General features: G+C 44.7%; 1 protein-coding gene across 11 annotated transcripts in view; it reads right to left on the minus strand.

Annotated features, from left to right (window-relative positions):
* Positions 1-13361, minus strand: part of LOC110531211 (ankyrin repeat and SAM domain-containing protein 1A) — a 107057-nt gene that overhangs the window by 13368 nt on the left and 80328 nt on the right. For all 11 annotated transcript variants that reach the window (XM_036988374.1, XM_036988376.1, XM_036988372.1 and 8 more), the window contains one exon: positions 11252-11367. In XM_036988374.1, coding sequence (XP_036844269.1) covers positions 11252-11367 — 116 coding nt within the window. The remainder of the gene's footprint in view (positions 1-11251; positions 11368-13361) is intronic.

Raw genomic sequence — 13361 nt, forward strand, 5'->3', positions numbered from 1 at the left:
GGACTGATCACCTCAATCCACAAAAGTGGAGACAAATTTGACCCCAATAACTACTGTGGGACATGCATCAACAGCAACCTTGGGAAAATCCTATGCATTGTCATTAACAGCAGACTCGTACATTTCCTCAGTGAAAACAATGTACTGAGCAAATGTCAAATTGGCTTTTAAACAAATTATTGTACGTCAGATCACGTATTCACCCTGCACACCCTAATTGACAAACAAACAAACCAAAACAAAGGCAAAGCCTTCGCATGCTTTGTTGATTTCAAAAAAGCCTTTGACTCAATTTGGCTTGAGGGTCTGCTATACAATTGATGGAAAGTGGTGTGTGGTTAAAATAGGCAAAAAACACACATTTCTTCCCACAGGGCCATGGGGTGAGACAGGGATGCAGCTTTACCCCCACCCTCTTCAACATATATATCAACGAATTAGTGAGGGCACTAGAAAAGTCTGCAGAACCCGGCCTCACCCTACCAGAATCTCAAGTGAAATGTCTACCGTTTGCTGATGATCTGGTGCTTCTGTCACCAACCAAGGAGGGCCTACAGCAGCACCTAGATCTTCTGCACAGATTCTGTCAGACCTGGGCCCTGACAGTAAATCTCAGTAAGACCAAAATAATGGTGTTCCAAAAAAAGGTCCAGTCGCCAGGACCACAAATACAAATTCCATCTAGACACTGTTGCCCTAGAGCACACAAAAAACTATACATACCTTGGCCTAAACATCAGCGCCACAGGTAACTTCCACAAAGCTGTGAACGATCTGAGAGACAAGGCAAGAAGAGCATTCTATGCCATCAAATAGAACATAAAATTCGACATACCAATTAGGATCTGGATAAAAATACTTGAATCAGTTATAGATCACATTGCCCTTTATGGTTGTGGTGTCTGGGGTCCGCTCACCAACCAAGAACTCACAAAATGGGACAAACACCAAATTGAGAAACTGCATGCAGAATTCTGCAAAAATATCCTCTGTGTACAACGTAGAACACCAAATAATGCATGCAGAGCAGAATTAGGCCGATACCCGCTAATTATCAAAATCCAGAAAAGAGGCGTTAAATTCTACAACCACTTAAAAGGAAGCGATTCCCAAACCTTCCATAACAAAGCCATCACCTACAGAGAGATGAACCTGGAAAAGAGTCCACTAAGCAAGCTGGTCCTGGGGCTCTGTTCACAAACACAAACAGACCCCAGAGCCCCAGTACAGCAACACAATTAAACCCAACCAAATCATGAGAAAACAAAAAGAAAATTACTTGACACATTGGGGATAATTTACAAAACAACTGAGCAAACTAGAATACTATTGGGCCCTAAACAGAGAGTAGACAGTGGCAGAATACCTGCCCACTGTGACTGACCCAAACGTAAGGAAAGCTTTGACTATGTACAGACTTAGTGAGCATAGCCTTGCTATTGAGAAAGGCCGCCGTAGTCAGACATGGCTCTCAAGAGAAGACAGGCTATGTGCACACTGCCCACAAAATGAGGTGGAAACTAAGCTGCACTTCCTAACCTCCTACCCAATGTATGACCATATTAGATTACACAGAGCCACAAAAAATCTGAAAACAAACCCGATTTTGATAAACTCCCATATCTACTGGGTGAAATTCCACAGTGTGCCATCACAGCAGCAATATTTATGACCTGTTGCCACAAGAAAAGGTCAACCAGTGAAGAACAAACACCATTGTAAATACAACCCATATTTATGCTTATTTATTTTCCCATCGTTACGACACTGTATATAATGACACATAATGACATTCGTAATGTCTTTATTCTTTTGGAACTTGTGTTTATTGTTTATTGTTAATATCACTTTTGTATATCTACTTCACTTGCTTTGGCAATGTAAACACATGTTTCCCATGCCAGTAAAGCCCCTTGAATTGAATTGAGATACAGAGATACAGAGTGAGGTACATAGAGAGAGCAATACAGAGAGATACACAGAGAGAGAGAGAGAGAGAGAGACTCACAGAGTGCGAGAGATACACAGAGAGAGAGAGAGAGAGAGAGAGAGAAAGATAGAGAGAGAGGGTGAGATAGAGAGAGCGTGAGATACAGAGAGAGAGATAGAGATACAGAGAGAGATACAGAAAGAGATAAAGATACAGAGAGAGAGATACAGAGAGAGAGATACAGAGAAAGATACAGAGAGAGAGAGATACAGAGAGATAGAGAAAGAGAGAGAGAAAGAGAGAGAGATACAGAGAAAGAGAGAGAGATACAGAGAGATACAGAGAAAGAGATACAGAGAGAGAGATACAGAGAGAGAGAGATGAGAAGAGGAAATACAGTAAAACGTTTAGACAACGGCTCATTGTGACTCCTTTATTCCTCTAATAACTCATAGTGGAATGACAGCTCTGGGGACATCTACACTCACACCTTATCTGATCACTTCAGTCATCTCCCCAGCTGATGACTGAACAATACAATGATGAGGGGAATGAAGCCAGAGTACAGCTGCCCACATTTCCTTGGCGTGTTTAGAGTCTGGAGCACAGACGGTACTACTGCTGCTGGTGCAGATGAGACTATAGCCGATCAATGGCTCTTTCTGTGTATGAAATACTAAAAGGAGGAGTAGCTACCATTCACGTCAGCCCCATCTATCCGTCAGCACCAGGATTCAATTACGTTACGCAACAGGTATAACAAAAGACCACTATGGAACACATACTGATACATTTCTACTGCTGGGCTGGGGAGTCAGTGAGAGGTACGAGGCAACATGGTGCAAGGCAATGGTAAATTATACAAATCAGTTTATTTTCAAATCAGGCCATCATATGAGGAACCAAGACGTAAAGGGGAGTTATTCAACAGTGTAATAGCATTCATAATACATTCATAAGGTTGTTTTCTATTGCAGACTATGTTTGGAAGATTTAGTGTGTTTGCAGTGTTAGTGTCAGAGGCTGCCGTCCATGTCGACAGAGTGATTTCCAGGACCAACACAGACACACATAGATCCCTCATCTCTGGCTGTCTGCATCTCTCTGATCCTGACACTCATACTAAACACCTTCTGAGAACCCCCCCACATCTACACCAGTTACCACAGAGACTAGAGAAGGGCCCTTGCCTCAATGTCAAAATAAACTTTAAATGGATTATCTCATTTCTGATGAAAGGCAATTGAGCGGAGGAAATTCTCCAACTGCCTGATATGAGACAAAATGCAAAATTCACCCCAACCTATCCCTGCTGTATAAGCGTTCATCGGTCAACCCACCAAGGCCACAAACTGCAAGAGAACGTGTGATAAACAGTCTTAAATCAGACTCCGACGACTGGGAACTCTGGGAGAATCAGACCTCTTCCAGAGCAGGCGTTGCAGAATATAGTGAGAATACATTACATAGAGCTGACTACAGCACCACGGACTGAAGGGGACATGCTCCGTCTGGAATACGACTGCTCCAGACAGTCTTGTGCCATGAGCCTGGGGGACTGAGGCAGTTAGGTGGGTATATGATCCATTAGTCAGGCTATGTTCTGCCAACCGAAGAAAAGAGTGAGTGGTGGGCTCGAGGGGTTGTGTGTGTAGATTGTGAAAATGTTTTGACAAATGGACCTCAATCAAGAAATTCCCTTCCAACTTAATGCTAATCCTTTTTAAATAGCTCAACGCACACAACAATGTAAAAATCAATTAGGCCCTTCCTCCGCTATCCCAGAGTTTACCGGGTGTGGCAGTTAGTCTGTCCTCTCTCTGTCATTTATTCTCACTATAACCCGCCTCCGAAGAATAGGTCATGGAAATATTATTCCCATTAGAGGCTGTGGTGTGTTCATTACGTGACTACTTTGTGCCAAACCAAACAGAAGAGACTGTGAGGATCACACAGGCTGGCGTATTAACAGAGGAAGGACAGGCTGCTCCTCTCCTCTGATATTGCTCATTGGCATCATTGTGATGTTTGATTACAAGCCGAGCAGGAGTCGGAGCCTCTTCCCTGGGCAATCATTACCGGTACAGTGCGCCTGCCTGCGACTTCTCTGCTGATCTCAGAGACTTCAAGGAAATACATTTTCCCTGGCTGCCTTGATGAACACACACTCTACTGCTGTGAAGTCTCACCAACAGAGCGGGAGCCTCAACGAAGATAAGAGAATGCTAACTCAGTCTCGTTTCTATCACAGTACCGCCTGCCACTAGTAGGATGCTTTTGACGTTAGAGTAGTCATTTATGTACAAGGAAGAGGTGTTCGTTTCTTGAGACAGGCATTACCAGTCCAGTTGACAGCATGCAGAGTACAGATGGATGCTTGCTTGCTTCTTCCACTCGTTCTCTCTCTGGGTCAATATAGATTCAAGTTTCAAGTTTTAATGCCATGTGCACAAGTACAGTGAAATAAATGCCTTTCTTGCCAGCTCCAAACCCAACAATGCAGTAATCAATATCAATGTAGCACAAAAAAAATACCAAGGTAGAAACACAAGAGAAATAAAAATAAAAGGAACATGAGAAAGTAAGAAGCTGTATACAGGGTCAGTTCCAATACCATATTTACAATGTGCAGGGATCCTGGAGTGATAGAGGTAGATATGTATCGGGGTAAGGTGACTACGCAACAGGATATAAGATAAAGTAGCAGCAGATAAATGAAGATTGTACGTGAGTGTGTGTGCGTAGAGTCAGTATAAATGTGTATGTGTGTTATGTGTGTGTTGGAGTGTCAGTGTGCAGAGTCCTGTGAGTGTGCCTAGAGGCCGTGCAAAGATCAAAATAAATACAAGGGTCAACTCAGATAGTCTGTGTAGACATTTTGTTAGCTATTTAGCAGTCTTATGGCTTGGGGATAGAAACTGTTAAGGAGCCCGTTGGTGTCAGACTTGATGCACCGGTACCGCTTTCCGTGTGGCAGCAGAGAGAACAGTCTATGGCTTGGGTGGCTTTAACAATTTTCTGGGCCTTCCTTTCACACCGCCTGATATTGAGGTCCTGGACGGCAGGGAGCTTGGCCCCAGTGATGTACTGGGCTGTCCGCACCACCCTTTGTAGCTCCATGCGATTGAGGGCGGTGCTGTTGCCATACCAAGCAGTGATGCAGCCAGTCAAGATGCTCTCAATGGCGCAGCTGTAGAACCTTTGGAAAATTTGAGGGCTTGTGCCAAACTTTTTCAACCTCCTGAGGGGGAAGAGGTGCTGTCTTGCCTTCTCCACGATCAGCTCCGTGGTCTTACTGATGTTGAGGGAGAGGTTATTGTCCTGGCACCACACTGCCAGGTCATGGACCTCCTCCCTGTAGGCTGTCTCATCATCGCCGATGATCAGGCCTACCACCGTCATGTCATCAGCAAACTTGATTATAGTGTTGGAGTTGTGCGTAGCCACGCAGTTGTGGGTGAACAGGGAGTACAGGAGGGGACTTAGCACACACGCCTGTGGGACGCCCGTGTTGAGGGTCAGCATGGCGGAGGTGATGTTGCCTACCCTAACTACGTAGGGTCAGCTCGTCAGGAAGTCCAAGATCCAGTTGCAGAGGGAGGTGTTCAGTCCCAGGGTCTTGAGCTTGGAGGGGACAATGGTGTTGAACACTGAGCTGTAGTCAATAAAGAGCATTTTCACATAGGCACAGTATCTTATCTAGGTGGATGAAGGCAGTGTGAAGAGCAATTGAGATTGCGTCATCTATGGATCTGTTGGGGCGGTATGCAAATTGGAGTGGGTCTAGGGTGTCTGGTATGATGGTGGAGTTAGTGTGTGCCATAACCAGCCTCTCATAACACTTCATGATTACAGATGTGTGTGCTCCAGGGCGGTAGTCATTGTGGCATGAAAGCCTTCGAGTTCTTAGGAACAGGGATGATGGTGGTCAACTGTGGGGATTACAGACGGGGACAAGGAAAGGTTGAAAATGACTGAATATGCCTGCCAGCTGATCTGCGCATGCTCTGAGAATGTGCCCTGGAATACCATCCAGCCCCGCGGCCTTGCGAGTGTTGACCTGATGAAAGACCTTACTCAAGTCGGCCTAAGAGAGCGAGATCACCTGGATTGGTGGTGGCCCTCACGCACGGTATTGTGCTCTAATTGTCGAAGCGTGCATCAAATGTGTTGAGTTCGTTTGGTAGATCACGACTGGGTCTTCCGTTGTAATCCTTAATGGACAGTAGACCCAGCCACATGCGTTGGGCGTCAGAGCCTGTGTAATAGGATTCCAATTTATTCCTATATTTTGCTCATTTGATGACTCTGCGGAGGTCATAGTGGGACTTCTTGTACTTGTTCCGGTCCCCAGCCGTAGCCTCAGGGTGGTCTGCGATGGCCCCATGTGGGGTAGCCCTGTCCTTTAGTTTAGCGCCAATCTGTTTTAATCCAGAGTTTTTGATTGGGAAAGCAGCGAACATTCACTGCAGGGAAAACGTCGCAAATGCATTTCCTTATGATGCCAGTGACGGAGGTGGTTAGCTTGTTGATGTTATCGGCAGAGTCTCGGAACATATTCCAATCAGCGCTAGCAAAGCATAATCTGATTCTGATGATCATTTCTCAACAGAAGCGAGTCACGGGTTCTTCCTGTTTGAGGAAGCAGGAATACGGAGTCATGATCTGATATAGAAACGCATCTCGTAATTTTTTTAAAGGGCTTTCCTTCACTCGTATCCGACCACACAATCACTGTTATCGTATTGATCTGGTGCTGGGAGCAGCTTGAGGGCCAAGGAGACATCACAGTACTCAGACTGCTGGAATAAATTGAGTTTAATTAGGAAACTTCAAGGCCGCTCTGTACAACACACATTAAGACACAACACTGACTCCCCCAAAACCAGGGGTAAAATCTTCAGATGGATTGTTCTCAGATAGCCATCATTTAATTTCACATGCATTTTTGTGCAGTCAATAGGAATTGAAGATGGGGGGGGGGGGGGGACTGATTAAAATGTATTTTAATTATTTTCTGACAGCAGACTCTTTGAGCAGCTGAACCTAAAAGCTGTGAGTTGTCAGATAGCTGGAATAGAGGTCTTAATCACACACACACACAAAAAAAATGTGTGTGGAGTCTGTTTTTGTACCCCATTGACAGACATGTGGCAGAGTGACTCAGTGCTGTGAAGGTTTATTAATGAGAAGGGTATATGAGGAGCTTATGCAGCTTTCAAAACCTACTGGTAATGGACCAGGAGATTAGTATAAAGGGGTTCATCTGTCTGGTAAGTACAGTTTTAATTACTTTTGGCAAGGACCATCATCTTCCTTCCAAATTTGGCAACAGATATAGGCCCAGTACTGTTGGCACGAGCAGATATATATACACACAAGGTTTAACCGATACAGAGACACGAAGAAAAGCTTGGGCATACACACACTCTCCCCATGCCTCCCTGATGATTTGTGCACATCAGATATTCATAGTGCATAGGGAGGGATGTAGAGTCACTGGTGCTTAGCATCCATGGCACTTGTTGTAGGCCCAGTGCTGCCACATCCTTGGCCCAAAATATTACATTTGCTTCTATGTGTCTCAAGCTGGAAATGCTTGACCGATTACAAACCAGTCCACACACATTTGAAAGACTGTACAGGGGGGGGGGGGGGGGGTTGGAAAAGTAACATGAGGAAAGTTATTTCCAGGCACAAATTGAGAACTCTTAAAAGGTCACCATTTACTGAAATATCTGACAAGAAGAAATGCTACAAAAAAAGTTACTGCTTTTATCCAAATCCCTCCTACAGAATTGGGCAAAGCAGGTGGTATCTGAGCCTAATAAAAAAGGTAGGAAATTGGCAGTGCCATCCTTTGGAGAGGATTGAGGGAAGGAGGAGGGAGAGAATGAAGGGAGAGGAAGATCAGAGCCATGCAGAAACCCAGAGAAATAAACCAATCAGGAGGTGAGAGAAAATGTAAACAACTCAGCCCTTTAAAATCCCACTGGAGAATGATCTGCAATTCACTGGCATATGCAGAGTATGCTCTCATAATGTAGTAGTTCATTAAAGATAATCATAGCAGGTGCATTTTCATGTAGCGTATCCACTCTGACACAGCTGGTCCATTCAGCCATTAAACCAAAGTGGCAGTATAGACAAGGCCAGGGGCAGGTCAGGACCATAAACCCAGGCCAAGCTGCTCCTGGTCAGGCTGCTGTCTCCAAGGTTGTGTTGAAGCCGAGGCTGACTTTTATCCAAAGTACACCGCAGAGCTGGATAATACATCAGATTGGCGTTAATTAAACACAAAGTCTAGTTAGTGTCTGTTGTACAAGGGCACATCTAAACCACTGAGGGAGGATACAAACAACCAGGGAATAAAAGGAGAGAGAACAAGGGAAGGCAGTCTGTTCTCTCTGTTCTCAGAGACCCAATCGGTAGGCTACAATTGATGACCGCCCGCTAACGGAATTGACTGTAACCATAGCAAACAATCAACATTTCCCATTGACCTTCACTGTCTGGAGAAGAGAGGAAAGACCTGGGGAAACAGAAAGTGCTGCTACTGCATCCCTTTACCATAATTTGAGTGTTCAAATTATGCATCACTTGTGGGGAAGGACACATTCAGCACCTGTGACTGTCACTGTAGATATTTTAAGGGGGGAAGTAGCCTCTAAATATTCTCTCACAAGCCCACACAGACAGAAGAACAGAGACACTAACTCTCTTGAGAGGTGAATGTTTCAGGGAAGGTGTGTGTGGGTGTGTGTGTAGGATAGAGAGTTAAGCCTAGGTGAGGAGGGACATCTTCATTCTGACACAACATGGCTCTTTAATTTACAGCTCCCGGCCCAACGGCCTACTCTTCTGCCTGGCCAGCAGGGACCTCCATCCTCTCCTCCATCAATCATTACTGAAGCTGCTAAAAACCATCATGGCTGGAAAACAACAACACAGCACACCAGGGGCTGGATAACCCTTGTCAGCCTGGCAACACCACAATAACACCAACCCACCAGTTATTGACATACAGTTCAATTATGGTGAGGCAGCAGCTGGTACTCAGGCAGTCAAAGAATGTGAGACTGTGGAAGTGTTGGCTGAGCAGCTGTAAGGTGAGAGTTAGGCACAATGGGGCTCTCAACAGTAATAATGGCATCAAACGCATAACTGCTGCCAGCTGCGTGATAACACAGGTTGTGTTGGACTTGTGAACAGGCTGAATAGGTTTGTGTGTACTGTGCAGCTTTCTGTTTGGCACAGAGCCTAGATACCTCTTGAGTGTTAAGCCTTTCCTTGTCCCCTCGCTCAACCCTGACTCGGGTTGCAAAGCTACCGATAATTTACCAAAGTTACAGAAATGTTCTGTAATTTTGGTAATTAACAGAAAATCTATGGCAATCTATCATAACTTTGGTAAAGTATACTTGAATAACTTAAAAAAAAAAAGAAGATATATTCATATATAGTATTCATTGTTTATGTGTCCATATTGTCCATGAATTTCTAGTAGATAAACCATATGGTTCATTAGAATATAGCCTAATTAATGAAAAAATCTTAACAATGGCATTATTTTCTATTAACTCTGCAAATCTTCCAACTATTGACTTATTTCGCAACTACCCCCAGTTGGATGCCAAAACATTGACAACAAATACATATTGACATAGTGAAATAAATAAAGTGTGTATAAAAAATAATGGTATTCACTGATTTGATGGTTTATATTTAGGATAACGTCTTACCGCTTTGTCAATATATGGTATCCTTAAAATCATGTTATTTAATTATTTCAAATATTTTACTTGTGATAAGGCCACACAGTGGGCTAGAGATAATTACAGACACCTGTGATAATCTCAAGTACCCAAAAGGGCCACTTAATGTCTTGTGAAAGATTACATAAAATCCTTGAAAGATATCAAGATCCTGGTAGTTTACTGGTAATGTTTCCAGTAATACACCCTCTGGTAGTTTACTGGTAATGTTTCCAGTAATACACCCGCTGGTAGTTTACTGGTAAAGTTTCCAGTAATACACCTGCTGGTAGTTTACTGGCAAAGTTTCCAGTAATATACCCTCTGGTAGTTTACTGGCAAAGTTTCCAGTAATATACCCTCTGGTAGTTTACTGGTAATGTTTCCAGTAATACACCCTCTGGTAGTTTACTGGTAAAGTTTCCAGTAATAAACCTTTGAAACCCTAACTGCTCCATCTGCACTGCTGTGGTGTGCTCTTGGCTGCGGCTCTTTATTAATCACGGCACTATCCTTGGAAATATTTAACAGTCATTTATTCACAGCAGTTGTGACTGACTGTCAGTGTGTGTGTGTGTTAGAAATAGTGTGTGTGAGAGAGAGAGAGAGAGAGAGGGAGCCTAGGGGGTTCACTGGTATTTTCATCTTTAAATGCTTTCGTTAATTTCGTTTACAGAGTAATTTAGTAAACAGGAACATCACACTAAGGGGATTCGATGCCAATGTCACCAACCACGAGAACATCATCTAATCAGACAGCCACTGAGAGGAGGGGACCCAATAAATCAACCTCCAAGCATCAAACCAACCAACTGCTTCAGTCCTGTCAGAAGGGCAATGCTAAAAGGTAACCTTTCCAATGAGATGATGCATGCCTCAACACTGTACAGCACATGTAATCTGAGCAGGGAATTTGATTAACTGTATTAAATTATCCAATGAAGAAAATTGCGTGGAATATTTGGTGACATTTCATACATAAACACCCTTTTCAATTATTTTCAAGATGAAGCTTAAATCATGAAACACAATGATGCAATCAATTACGCAACATAAGCTTTAACCTGTGTGAAACGGCAATTCTTCAAAAAGTTCCTGGCGTGAATGAGATCTCTGACAAAGACATCACACAAGGAAGGACAGGACCCCTTGAGGACCTGGGTCTTATTGCACAGAGGAGAATCAGGAACATGTGATTGAATGAAAGAGGGAGGCAGGGATCTCAGGGGGGGTTTCAGTAAATTGGAATTTACAGGGAAAGCTAATGGGATCTGCTAAGGCTAATGGATGGCTGCATCGATACTTGATTAATACCAACTGAAGGAAGAAGAGGAGACTGACTCTCTGAGGTTTGACTGACTTTGAAAGGAGGTAGGCAGGCAGAACAAAAGAATAGACAGAGTTCCAGAAGATGAGAGAAAGAGGCAGTGAGATAGGAAGACGGGGGTGAGACAGCCCCAGATTAGCCCACAAAGGAGTGAGGTAGGTACAATTTAAGAGGATAAGGAGAGAGCGAGAGAGACAGCGAGAGAGGAAGGAGGGGTGTGTGTGTGTGAGATTGACTCACCATGTAGTGCAAGTCGTCGAAGCCGTTGAGCAGCAGCTTGCTCTCGTACTGCGGTAGCCCCACGTGTTCCAGCCAGTCTCCCACGGGCTGATCCAGCAGCCGCCCAGCCGCCCCACCTGCAGACAGAGGGAAGCGCTTGAGCAGGGAGAAGCCTTTGAGCCGGTAGCAGCGGCACTCCGACGACGACACATGGCACTGCCACATCATCCTGGGCCAGCAGAACCGAGCGCACCAGCACCACGAGGGCAGGGGAGACAGCGTGACGGTGGCACCACAGTGGGCAGGCAGTGGCTCCCGCACAACAGCGGGGGCCAAACCACTTTCACCTGGGATCGAGTTAAAGACCACTGGGTCTCAGGGGGCGAGGGGCTTCTGGTCCCCTCTCCTAGTTAACAGCTAGAATGCTGTGTCCACTCTGCTGTGGTTACCAGCTCAAAAGCACTCAAAAACAGAAATACATTCAACAGGGTCGAGAACAGCCACACATGTAACATTTTCCTGCTTAGACAAAAATGGTCCATATACTACATTCTATTTACACAAGATGGGTTCCCTTGAAACAGGAAATAGGCTATTCTGTCTAAAGTTGCGAGCTTGCTGATTTCTCCTCCCGCTGATTTGCTCCAGTTGTTAATGAGGGAGAGGATCTCTGAAACGAGAGAGAAGCGTATCACAGCAGTTGGGGGGTTTCTCTCCCAGTGAAAAGTTCTTTAGAACTCGCACGGAGCAGCAGGAGACGAACGATTAAGACAGTTCATCCGTGGCCCATCCCAGTTTCTCGCCACTTCTCCACACGGTCAGCAGATCACACGCCAGGCAGGAGTCTCCCACCTGGACTACATGTGTGAATCAGGAAACCCAGCGTGGCAGAGAGGAACGACAGACCGCGGTGATAATTGAAAACAGAGTGACAGTAATTAGCTTTAGATGGCTATGATGAATCAATCAAGGTTACTAGCTCTGCTTAGAATTAACTGAATGTCTACATGTGACCCCTGAAACAGAAGACACTGGAGTGGGGTGGGTAAGTCCTGAGATGGGGCATTCACTCTGGACCTGTAAACAATTTAATCTAATACATGAAGTAACTCATTCTGATCAAAGCTAACTCAAAACATGCACCTTTGAGTTAATCCTAACGATTTAGGTTGTAAATGGTCACACGCTTGCATGACTTGGGATCAACATCACTCATTTAACTCAAAGCAGAATATTAAAACTTTCCAGCAAAAATAATCTGTGCCCCAAACAGCTGGTCTAGTATCCTTCAAATGAACTGCAAATCATTTCAATATTAAAAAATTAGGGCACTCGCTGCTTTCAGGACAATCTTGAGAATCAATGATTTCTGTGCCGAAATGATGTAATAGATACAGTAGATTTAAGTCATCAATACAGAGATATCTAATGCAAAACTATCTATATTACAATCAATACGCTGTTAACCTATAGAAACGCTACTACAACCCCTGACCCTGTCCTGTCAGAGTGAACCCAGAGTTCTGATCCTGTACACACACACACACACACACACACACAAACGTTAGTCCTCACAGCACACACACACTTCAGTCCTGTCCACAGCCACTACACTTCAGATTAGGAACAAATCTAGCAAGTATCCAGAGTCCACTACTTTAAGACCTGCTGCAAGTCTCCAGGTTAAACTCCTATGCTGCCGGCATGAAAGCTTTGAGACCGCAGTTCTTCAGGCACACGGTCTGTTTGTCACTCCTCGAGTCTAACGGCAGGCTCCCTTCTGCTTTAACTCAGATACTCCACTCAAGGTGTTCAGGCAAACGGACGGTCCGCACACAATCCTAGAGATGCTCGAGGTGGGGTCTTTCCATTGTCTGGACTGTTCACAGTACTACTGCCTGAGATTCCTCTCTCTCTCTCTCTTTCTCGCTCACTCTGACTCCCGACTTCCAACTCGCTTGCTCTTCATCCATTACTCCCTCCCCTTCCCTTTCCCTCCCCTCTCTCCTTCTCTCCTTCTCTGAGACACCACAGGGCTGCTGTTCATTGTCTGTGAGTGTGAGCTGCTGCCATTCCTTTCAGCTACAGGGAACCCTGTCCCTCACTGCTTTCACTTGTTCTCTGTTAGTCC

The sequence above is a fragment of the Oncorhynchus mykiss genome, chromosome 9 (genome assembly GCF_013265735.2).
Source record: "Oncorhynchus mykiss isolate Arlee chromosome 9, USDA_OmykA_1.1, whole genome shotgun sequence".
Taxonomy (NCBI): Eukaryota; Metazoa; Chordata; class Actinopteri; order Salmoniformes; family Salmonidae; genus Oncorhynchus; species Oncorhynchus mykiss.